The sequence below is a fragment of the Chrysochloris asiatica genome, unplaced genomic scaffold (assembly GCF_000296735.1).
Source record: "Chrysochloris asiatica unplaced genomic scaffold, ChrAsi1.0 scaffold00361, whole genome shotgun sequence".
NCBI lineage: Eukaryota > Metazoa > Chordata > Mammalia > Afrosoricida > Chrysochloridae > Chrysochloris > Chrysochloris asiatica.
The window spans coordinates 1,122,324-1,134,298 of NW_006408879.1; the positions used below are offsets into that span (position 1 = coordinate 1,122,324).

At 44.3% G+C, this 11,975-nt stretch overlaps 1 protein-coding gene across 1 annotated transcript in view; it reads right to left on the bottom strand.

Annotated features, from left to right (window-relative positions):
• WDR27 (WD repeat domain 27) overlaps positions 1–11,975 on the bottom strand; it is a 124,786-nt gene that overhangs the window by 61,821 nt on the left and 50,990 nt on the right. Inside the window, exons 15-16 of the mRNA XM_006876183.1 lie at positions 5,980–6,077; positions 4,188–4,277 (exon numbers count right to left, since the gene is read on the bottom strand). Of these exons, the coding sequence (XP_006876245.1) occupies positions 4,188–4,277; positions 5,980–6,077 (188 nt within the window). The remainder of the gene's footprint in view (positions 1–4,187; positions 4,278–5,979; positions 6,078–11,975) is intronic.

The following is an 11,975-nucleotide window of genomic DNA, read 5'->3' on the forward strand; positions in this document are numbered from 1 at the left end:
GAGCTACAGAGTCGGTACCAACTCACACCAACATCATGCACAACAGAACGAAACTGCCTGGTCCGATGACTTGCTACACTTGAGCCGTTTACTGCGGCCACTGTGCCAATCCATCTTCTGCTTTTGGCTGATCCTCCACTTCACCAAACATGATGTTGGTAAAATTCTTTTAGCATCACTGGCTTTAGTGGTTGGTACATAAACTTGAATAACAGTTTGTTGTTGTGAAATGCCATCAAGTAGGTTCCGACCCACAGTGACCCTGTATAGGGTTTCCGAGGAGCGGCTGGTGAGTTTGAACTGCCGACCTTGCAGTTCAAACCAACCACGTGGTCACGTGCTACTTCAAGGCAGATCTGCATCTGTTCTTTTTGATGATGAATGCAACAGTACTCCTCTTCAGTTTGCCGTTCCCGTCACAGGAAAACACGTGGTTGTCAGATTCCAGATGGCCCACGGCACTCAATTTCCGCTCACTAATGCCTAGGAAGTTAATCTTTATGCATTCCATTTCATTTTTGACAACTTTCAATTTTTCTAGATTTATACTTTGTACATTCCATGTTCCAATTTCTTCTCATTTTGAGTTGTACCCCATCAGCAAATGAAGGTCCTGAAAGCTTTAGTCCATTCATGTCATCATGGTCTACTCTACTCTGAGGAGGCAGCTCTTCCCCAGTCCTATTTTGAGTGCCTTCCAACGTGAGGGGCTCGTTTTCCAGCACTGTAGCTGACACTATTCTGGTGCTCTTCATCATGTTTCAATAGTCAGTAGTCTGGTGCTATCTCTTGATAGGGTTTTCCGTGACTATTATTCAAAAGTAGTCTGTCTGTCTCTCCTTCTTCCTAGTCTGTCTTTGGCTGGAAGCTCATCTGAAACCTGTCCACCATGGATGACCCCACTGGTATTTAAAATACCGGTGGCATAGCTCCCAGCGTGACAGTAACATACATGTCACCAACAGTATGACAAACTGACAGACAAGTGGTAGTCAAAAGGTTTGAAGAATGTTATTCTTAAATACCAATGCATGTCTCTAACTGCTTAAATTTATTACGATGATCTACAGTTAATTTTTAGAACTTCAAAATTACACCACCAATTCGGAGCTCAGGATGAAAAACTGTTGTTAGTCTCAACACCAGGCAATTCTAAGAAAATGCTGAAAATCTGGACACCAGGCAATTCTAGGGAAAAAAACGCTGTTGGTCTAGACCCCAGGCATTCCGGTGTAAGGGGCACTGAGGTGAAACTATCAGTAGCCTGGAGTCCTACTCGCAGAATCCCAAGTGCAGGATTCTGGCCCCTCCAAGCCTCAGTGACAAAGAAAATGGAGAAAACTTGGTATCGTGCCAGGTAAGTGGATCTAACAGCCAACCCTGCCTACTTAAACCTCGAAAACAGCTACTAAATCTCTAGATTTCTGGCTCATCCCTTGAGCTAAAGAGAACAGGAGGAACACCCAGAGCGGAGACAGAAACTTCCACCCCATTGTTGTTGTTGTGAAGTGCCATCGAGTCAGGTTCTGACCCATAGTGACCCTGCATACAGTTTCTAAGGAGCAGCTGGTGAGCTTGAACCCCAGGCCTCCCGGTTCCAGCCGACTTTGCAGTCCTGCACATTAACCCCTAGCGTCACCCCAAGGCTGTACTACCACTGCGTGAGTGGATCTCAAAAAGAAGGTCGATCATCACCAAGCCGAGCAGCCCCACCCCTCTCAGACACTTCCTGGTGGGTTTAGAGAAAGAGGACTTCCTAGAAAGGTGTTTTTACTGCCTTTTATCCTTTAGATAGCGTCTCTGAAAACAAACAATTGGCTTTTCTCCTATAATTCAAAAAGGAAAAATACCTTTGTGCTTTGAAAATGTAAAACTTGTAGCTAACTCAGGGACATCTGGTGTGGAGCTGTAGGATCAGCACTGGACTACAAACCACAAGGTCAGCAGTTCAAACTCACCGGCTGCTCCTTGGAAACCCTATTCAGGGCCACTATGAGTCAGAACCAACTTGATGGCACTTAACAACAACAAACTGACTCAAGTCATCAATATTTACTTGTCAGTTAACACAAAAAAGGTCTTCAGCTAATAAACTACTTTAAAGTGCTACAGAGAGGCCTTGGTCTAACTTCATACAGGCACAGAAACTAACTCCATACGGGCCTCCATCATGCCTGCTGCCATGACTCCTGAACACAAGTGTTCCACTCCACGAGGGACGCCTCAGGAGCAGAACTTTCAGCTGATGGCCACAGGTGAACCCCCTGAAGGGCTGCATCTGTCCTAGCTAAGAGTTTCGCTTGGGTCAGGCGCACCTTAGTCCTCAAGCTGACATCTTTGCTCTTGAACACTTTCAAGAGGTCTTGTGAAGCAGATTTGCCTGATGTAATACATGTTCAATTTCTTGACTGCTGCTTCCATGAGTGTTGGATTGTGTATCCAAGTAAAATGAAGTCCTTTGACAACTTCCATATTTTCTCCATTTATAATGATGTTGTTTATTGGTCCACTTGTAAAAATTGTTGTTTTATCTTTGCATTGAATTACAATTCATACTAAACATAGCAGCCTTTGATTTTCATCAGCAAATGCTTCACCTTATCTTTGCCTTCAGCAAGCAAGGTTGTGTCAACTGTATATTGCAGGTTGTTAATGAGTCTTCTTGCAATCTTGAGACCACGTTCTTCTTCATATCGTCTCAGATTGTAAGCTCTGCATACAGACTCAATAAGTAAGATGCAAAGATACACCCCTGACACACACTTCCTCTGATTTTAAACTACTCAGTGTCCCCTTGTTCTGTTCAGATGGCTGCCTCTTGGTCTAGGTCCAGGTTCCTCATGAGCACAATGAAGTGTTCTGGAATATCCATTCTTCACATAGTCACCCATAGTTTGTTAAGATCCACGCAGTCAAATGCCTCTGCAGAGTTAATAAAACACAAGTAAACATCTTTCTGGTAGTCTCTGCATTCAGCCAAGATCCATCTGACACCCCTCGTTCCGTGTCCTCATCTGAAACCGGTTTGAACCTCGGGCAGTTCCCTGTCAATGTACTGTTGCAGCCAATTTTTAACTACATTTAGCAAAGTATTCCTTGTGTCTGTATGCTAGGACTGATACTGTCTAATGACTTCCACATTCTCTTGGGTCACCTTTCCAATCAGCTGGCCAGGTAGCTGTCTTCCAAATGCCTTGGCTTACACAAGTAAGTGCTTCCATCACTGCATCCGTGTGTTGGAACATTTCAATTTGCATTGTCAGTTCCTGGAGCCTTGCTTGTCACCAGTGCCTTCAGTGAAGCTTGGATTTCTCCCTTCAGTCCCATCAGCTCTTGAGCATATGCTACCTCCTCGAATGGCTGGATGTTGACCAGTTCTTCTTGGCACAGTGACTGTGTCTAGTCCGTCCCTCCCCTTTTATGCTTTCTGCATCACTCAATAATTTGCCCTTAGAATCCTTCAATATTTCAGGTTGAGGCTTGAATTTCCCTCAGTTCTCTCAGCTTGAGAAACACTGAGCTGAGCATACTCTTCCCTTCAGGTTTCCATCTCATTTTGACTCATGGCCTATAAGCAAACTAAGGTCCTGTAAGCTTTGCTCCACCCACGTCATTCCGGTCAACTCTTCCTTCCCCAGTCGCTTTACGAGTGCCTTCCACCGATATTAGAAGCCCTTCTTCCAGCACTGTATCAGGTAATAGTCCCCTGCTATTCCTCAGGTTCTCAGAGGCTACTCCCTCAGAAGTGGACCACCTACTCCTTGTTGAAAGTCTTTTCTGAGTCTGGAAGCGCCACTGAAAGCTGTCCACCATGGATCACCCTGTTAGTATCTGAAACACCAGTGACAGAGCTTCCAGCATTCCAGCGACATGAAGCCACCACAGTGTGACACACTGACAGTCAGTCAGGCAAAAGCCGATTATATATGCGTATGAGATTCAATCTGCTCGTTTCCCTAAGAACTCGGCCATGATGTGTAGGGTGCCTGCCCTGAAAGTGTCTGTAACTGGGGTCTCATTCCTCCCACAATTCAGTGCAATCTGCTTCACTGTCTCCCCAGTTCCCACCTTGACTCTACCCTGCTGCTATTTTGAAGGAAGCAAAAGTGGCCTTTGCCATCAATGACCATGATCAGGGTGAGGCCCGTCCCTAAATTCACGCCAACGAAAACGCAGATATACTTCACCGAGAAAAGCCGCTGGGACTCCAGTGAGGCTGGCATCCATGACGAGCAGTAAATGGTTGGCTAAGCCACAGGCCAGCCGCCGACCATCACCTGTGTAAGAAAGACGTTGAGAAATCTCACTAACTGGCACACGGCTCATAGATGGTACTTACTCAAGGCTCCTTTTCTGAGACACTGAGACAGTCGGAAATAAGAAGGTGGTAAGATGAACCTTTCCAAGCACTAACCAACTAAACTGAGGGGCCCTCCCGTGTGCCAACTCTGAAGGCTGTCTTTTGGCCTCTCCCCAGGCCTGTGGTGCTGTTCGTAATTTACAGAAGATGATGTAAAGATGGGAGAGGAGGGAGGGATCGACCCCGAAGCAGCTGAAAGACCAGGCACGTCACCTCGATATGACTGAGCGGCCCGGGGTCTCGGTACCTAGCTTTTCAGAGGCATAACCAGCTGAGCATTGACATTTCAAACATTTCCCTAAAATACAATAAAAATAAATCACACACAGAACCTGTGCTATTGAATCATGAGCATCTGTAACAAGAAATACATGTCCTAATCTATAAAACTTAGCCTGTTGTTGTTGTTAAGTGCCGTGGGGTGGGTTCCCACTCAGAGCGGCCCTGTATAGGGTTTCTGAGGCTGTGTCTGAAGGGTTTCTGAAGGGTTTACAGGAGCAGAAAGCCGCGTCTTTCTCCTGTGCAGCGGCTGGAGGGCTCCACCATCAACCTTGTGATATGTAGTCCAGTGTTTATTCTACGGACCCACTGCACTTCTCTTACTCCACAGTATTTTATGCCATTTGCCTAATTTAGCCTAGCAAATATCAAAAAGATATTTATTTTTCTGACAATCTATAAAATGAATGTCCCCAAATTATTTTAAATCACCTAGAGTTATACAGAAAATAAAGACGTTTAGCAGGGTGATCAGTAATGGTCATCTTAGGCAACTGACATCAAATCCTCTGGAGAAAGAGAAGCTCTGGAGAGGCAGGGGCTGGCCTCGGGCAGGACGCGACACAGGGCCTGGCTTCAAACCAGGCCAGTGCCCACCAGCATGGCGGTCTCAGAAGCAGACACAATGTTCCCTCCTGAGAGAAGAGTTCCAGGGTTAGAAGTTTCCAGAAGAGAATGAAGATGCCATCACAAGTGTCCAAGCTTCTCAAGCATCACTCAGAAAAGACACCCAGGCTCCAGGAAAGAAGCCTGCAGGGGGCAGAGGTCAGCCCTGTGGCAGGTGCACTGCCCACGTGACCTCACCCGGGAGCAGATAAGAGCTTTCTGCTGACCAGGAATGCCTGTCCTCCATCAGCCTCCCAGGTCAGCGTCCAAGCAGGCCCACCTGGAAGCAGACAGAGAGCTAGCCAAGGTCAGTTTAGATCTTGCTGTCTGTGGGAAGACATAGAGGGTCCCTGGTAGTGCAGTCATTTAAGCACTGGGCTGCTAACTGAAAGGTAATCAGTTCAAACTCACTGAGCAAAACGTGGCAGTCTGCTTCTGGAAAGACTTGCGCCCTTGGAAGCCTACAGAGCAGCTCTACCGTGTCCTACAGGGTCACTGGGAGCCAGAATAGACTCAAAGGAAGTGGGTTTGGGTGGGGGTGGGGGTAGGGGTAGGGCTGGGGGCTGGCCATAAGCAAGCAAGTCCCAGTTGCAAAATAGTAGTCATTAATCTAGACCCACACAATGCCATGTGACTTGAAGAAACCAAGATGCTAACACATTCTCAGTAACTGTGAACAGACAAAAAGACTCTTGGGCACAGAAGTGTCCCGGTTCCTGGGTTAGGGGGTGTACCTGAGTACTGCAGACAGCACACTGTGGTCGGTTTCGGGGCCACAGCCATCTGCCCACAGAGGCGGGCTGGCAGGGAGCTCGCCACAGGATAGTCCTTCCTATAAGGAACACCAGAAAGAACCAAGATCAACAGAAGTGACACCAAGCTACCAAGGAAGTGGACTTCCTCTAATGAACTTGCAAACGGAGGAGCTTTCAAAAGTTCACAGCAAAATTCCATTATCTTTCAACTCCACGTTTCCATGAACTTTTTGAAGCTCCTCTGTATGTGTACATCTGATGAAACCCTTACTTTCAGACCATGAAATAACTTTTTTAAATAGATGATTCCATATATATTTTAAACACAAAACAGTAAAATATTCTGTTTTATAACGAACCGACGGGCCCACTGTGATGACTTGGGGACAGGCCTTACCCAGGAGGAAAGACATTTTACCTGCCAATTCCACATTCTTCTCTGATTATTTGCTCAGCATACAGACTGAGGGAGTCGGGTGCTTGTCATAACTCTAACTACTCAAATCAGCAGCAAGGGGCTCGTATTTACTACAAAAGTGCCCACTAACCCAGTTTCTCAACTGAGTAGGGTAGAGGAATAAGGGACCCAGCCCAACAGGAGGGATGAGTGACTGAGTGACGTGCCCACCGAAGGGCTGGGGTCTGCCCACTGCTGGCCTCAGTTAGCAGCAACCATCCGCCAGGGTGGAGAGCAACAGACTGCAGGCAGAAAAGCATCAGTAAATGTGGTTAAACTGGAGTTGGGTTGAAGTGAAAATTTTATGTTAGTTGTTGTTAGGTGCCATGGAGTCAGTTCAAACTCAACAAGCTATGGACAACAGGACAGAGAACACTGCCCAGTCCTACACCATCTTCACAAGCGTTGCCATAAGTGAGCCCATTTTAGCAGCCACTGTGTCAATCCACGGTGAGGGGCTTCCTCTTTTTTGCTGAACCTCGACTTTACCAAAAAATTAAAGCATGATGTCTTTCTCTAGGGACTGTTCCAAAGCATATGAGAAGTTCCACCATTTGTCCAAAGCATATGAGAAGTTCCACCATTCTCCCTGTACTTTTTCCAAAACAGATTTGTTTATTCTTCTGGCAATTCATAGCAAATTGAATATTCTTAGCCAATACTGTAATTCAAAGGCATCGATTCTTCAATCTTCTTGATTCATAGTTCACCTTTCACTGTCTATAAGGTGATTAAAAATACCAGGTTCAGGTCAAGCTCACCTTAGTTCTCAAAGTGACATCTTGGATCATTAATGATTTAAGGAAGTCTCGGTAATTTTTTTAGTGAGTGCAACACTACGATTTCTTGACTGCGGCATATATGGGTATTGATTGGGGATCCATGAAAAATGAAATCCTGGACTTCAATATTTTCTACCCTTACCATGACGCTGGTTATTGCTTCAGGTGTGAGGATTTCTGTTTTCTTTACAGTGAGGGACAATCAATACTGAAGGCTGTGGTCTTTGATCCTTAAAAGCAAGTGCTTCAAGTCCTCTTCATTTTCCTCAAGCAAGGTGTACCTTCTGCTCATAGCAAGTTGTTCATGAGTCTTCCTCTAACTCTGATGCCATCCAGCTACTCTGGTTACTTGCTCAGCATACAGACTGAACAAGTATGGTGAAAGGATCAACCCCGACGCATACCTTTCCTGACTTTAAACCATGCAACTTTCCCGTTCTGCTGGAGGAACTATTTCTTGGTCTATGGACAGGTTTCACAGGAGCACAAACAAGTGTCCTAAAATTCCCATTCTTCACAGTGCGATCCATTGTGATGAACCACAACTGAATGCCTCTGCATAGTTAATAAAACACAGACAGACAACTTTCTGGTATTCTCTGCTTCCGGCCAACATCCATCTGATATTAGCAATGATATTCCTTGTTTCAGATCCTCTTGTGAATTCACCTTGAGTTTCTGGAAGTTCCCTGCTGCAACCATTTAATTATCTTTAGCAAAATGTTACTTAATTTCCACATTCCATTGGATTGTCTCTACAGAATAGACATAACACGAATCTCTCCAAGCTGGTTGGCCAAGTGACTGTTTTCCAAATGTCTTGACATTCATTCACAAGTGAGTGCATACAGCTTTGCATTTGTTTGTTGAAATATCTCAATTGGTATTCTGTTGATTCCTGGAGACTTTCAGTGTACATTGAACTTCTTCCTTTAATAACAAGCATTCTTGATAACATGCTACTCGTGAAAACGGATGGATGCTACCCAATTCTTGTTGGAACACTGACTGTGATACCTTCCATCTTCGCGTGATGCTTCGTGCATCTTTCAATGTTGTTAAGTCACTTCCTACTCATAGCAACCCTGGATAGGGTTTCCAAAAAGCGGTTGGTGGGTATGAACCATGATGCTTTTGGTTAGCAGTCCAGGGATTATCCTACAACACCACATCACGGGTTCATCATTCAAGAGTCTGTTCATTGTTAAGTGCCATTGAGTTGGACAGAAGCGGAACACTTCCCGGTCCTGCACCAACCTCACAATCATTACCACCTTTCTGCCCATTGCTGCTGCCACTGTGCCAATACATTTCATTGGAGGTCTTCCTCTCTTTCTCCAACCCTCCACTTCACCAAACATGATATCCTTCTCCAAGGAATGGTCCCTCCTGACAATATATCCAAAGTATGAGAGACAAAGTCTGGCCATCCTGGCTTCCAAGGAGCACTCTGGCTGTACTTTTTCCAACACCGATATGTTTGTTCTTTTGGCAGCCCACCGTATTTTCAATATTTTCCTCCAACACCATAACTCAAAAACATCAATTCTTCTACGGTCTTCCTTATTTACTGTCCAACTTTCGCATGCATATGAGGTTACTGAAAATACGATGGCTTGGAAAACCTTAGTCCTCAAACTGACATCTTTGTTCTTTGACACTTTAAAGAGGTCTTGTTCAGCAGATGTGCCTAATGCAATATGTTGTTTGATTTCTTGACTGCTGCTTCCATGAATGTTGATGATTGATTCAAGCAAAATGAAATCTTTGACTATTTCAATCTTTGCTCAATTTATCATGGCTGGCTAGCTGTGTGCCATGGAGTTGGTTCCGACTCATAGTGACCCTGTACAGGATTTCCCAGGCTGTAAATCTTCATGGGAGCAGAACGCCTCATCTATCTCCCACGAAGTAGTTGGTAGTTTTGAACTGCTAACCTTGCGGTTTGCAGCCCGATTCGTAACCACTACACTACCAGAGCTCCAATTTATCAGGATGATATTTATTGGTCCAGTGGTAAGGATTTTTGTTTTCTTTACATTGAGATGTAACCCGGACCGAAGGCTGCGGTCTTGATCTTGATCAGTAAGTACTGCAAGTCTTCTTCACTTTGTTCCCTTGTTCTGTTCAAACAAGTGCCTGTTGGTCTACGTAGAGGTTCCTCAAGAGCAGAATTAAGTGTTCCTGAATACTCATTCACCGCAAGGCAGTCCGTAGCTTGTCATGATCCACACAACCCAAAGCCTTGCGTAGTCAATAAAGCACAGGTAAGCATCTTTCTGGTATTGTTTTCAGCCAAGATCCATCTTATGTCAGTAATGTTATCTCTCATTCCACATCCTCTTCTGAATCCAACTTGAACCTCTGGAAGTTCTCTGTCAATGTATGGATGCAGCGTTTTTTAATTATCTTCAGCAAAATTTTGCTTGCATGGGATATTAAGGATGTTGCCTGATGACTTCCACATTTCATTCAGTCACCACTCTTTGGAATGGGTACAAATATAGATCTCTTCCAGTCAGTTGGCCAGGTAGCTGTCCTCCAAATTTCTTGACATACACAAGTGGGCATCTCTAGTGCTGCATCAGTCTGTTGAAACATTTCAATTAATACCCTGTCAGTCCCTGAAGGCTTCTTTTTTGCCAATGCCTTCAGTGTTGATTGGACTTCTTCCTCAGTACCTCTAGTTCTTGATCATGTGGTACCTCTTGAAATGACTGAACACTGACAAGTTCTTTTTGGTACAGTGACTCTGTGTATTCTTTCAATCTTCTTTTGAGGATTCCAGCATCATAAACATGTTGCCCAAAGAATCCTTCAGCATTGCAATCTGAGGCTTGAATTTTTTCTTCAATTCTTTCAAACTGACAATTACTGATTATGTTCTTCCCTTTGGGTTTTCTAAGTCCAGGGCTTTGTATATTTCATTATAATACTTGAGTCTTCTCGAGCTACCCTTCTGTTCAGCTTCTTGACTTCCTCGTTTCTTCCAGTTGCTTTAGCTTCCCTATGTTCAAGAGCAAGTTTCAGAGGTTCTTCTGACATTCATTTTACCTTTTCTTTCTTTCCTGTCTTCTTAATGATCTGCTTTCTTCCTCTAGGATGTTATCAACGTTATCCTACAATTCTCACCTTCAGTCACTGGTGTTGAATGAATCAAATCTGTTCTTGCAATGGTCTCTAAATTCAGGTGAGATCGATTTAAGGTCATAGTTTGGTTCTAGTGGACTTGTTATCATTTTCTTCAGCTTCAGCCTGACCTTACATATGAACAACTGATGGTCTGTCCCACAGTCACCCCTGACCTTGTTTTAGCTGATGGTAATGAGCTTCTCCCCCATCACTGCCCACAGATGTAGTTGATTTGTTCCTGTGTGGTCTGTCCGACATTTGCAGTGATGAGTCACTGGGATTGCACAATCCTATCCTGGGATCTCCAGCGTTGTTTCTATCACCAAGGCCGTATTTCCAACAACTGCTTCTTCCTCTTTGTTCCCAGCTACTGCACTCCAATCACTAGGGATTAACAATGCATCTTTATTGTTTGTTTGATCAATTTCAGACTGAAGAAATTAGTGGTGGTGGTGGTGGTGGTTGTTAAGTGCTGTTAAGTTGGTTCTGACTCATAGCGACCCTGTATAGGATTTCAGAGGAGCAGCCGGTGGGTTTGAACTACCAACCTTGTGGTTCACAGTCCAGTGCTGATCTGACAGTGCCACACCAGAAGAAGTTGGTAAAATTCTTCAATTTCATCAACACTACCTTTAGTTGTTGGTTCATAAATTTGAATAGTAAAGGCATTAAGTGGTCTTCCTTGTAGGCATATAGATGCTATCCTATCACAGACAGCATTGTATTTCAAGACAGATGTTGAAATGTTCTTTGTAATTGAAGAATGTGATGCTATTCCTCTTCAGTCTGTCATTTCCAGTGTAGTAAACCATGATTGTCAGATTTAAATGGCCAATGTCAAGATCTGTGTTTCATTTCATTTTTGATGACTTCTAATTTTCCTAGATTCATACTTTGCATATTCCACATTAATGGATACTTACAGCTGTTTCTCCTTATTTTGAGTTGTGCCCATCAGCAAATGAAGGTCCCAAAAGCTTTGCTCCACTCATGTTATTATAGTCAACTCAACCTTGAGGAAGCAGATCTTCCCCAGTCGTATTGTGAGCGTCTTCCAACCTGAGAGTCTCATCTTCTGGCACTGTATCTGACGATATTCTCCCACTATTCATAGTTTCGTCTTATAGTACATTATCTGACCATGATTCACGTATCCTATACCCTCGTACAGCTATCAGCGGCTAACCATTCAGAAACGGTCCATCTTTCCTTCTTCCTAGTCTGTCTTCATCTGGAAGCTCAGCTGAAACCTGTCCACCGTGGGTGACCCTGCTGGTATTTAAGATACCTGTGACATAGCTTCCAGAATCACAGCAACTCACAAGTCACCACAGTACAACACACTGACAGACGAGTGGTGGCCAAAATTATTAAGGAGCTAAAAATAGCATGTCCAAAAAATCAGTATAAAACAGTTAAATTGACTGAGAAGACATATGTAAACATCATTGTTGCTGTTGTTGTCAGGTGCCATCGAGTCAGAACCGACTCATAATGATCCCATGCACAGCAGAACAAAACAATGTCCAATCCTGGGCCAACCTCACTACCGCTGCCACACTTGAGTCCATCAATGATGCCACCTGGCCAATCCATCTCGTTAG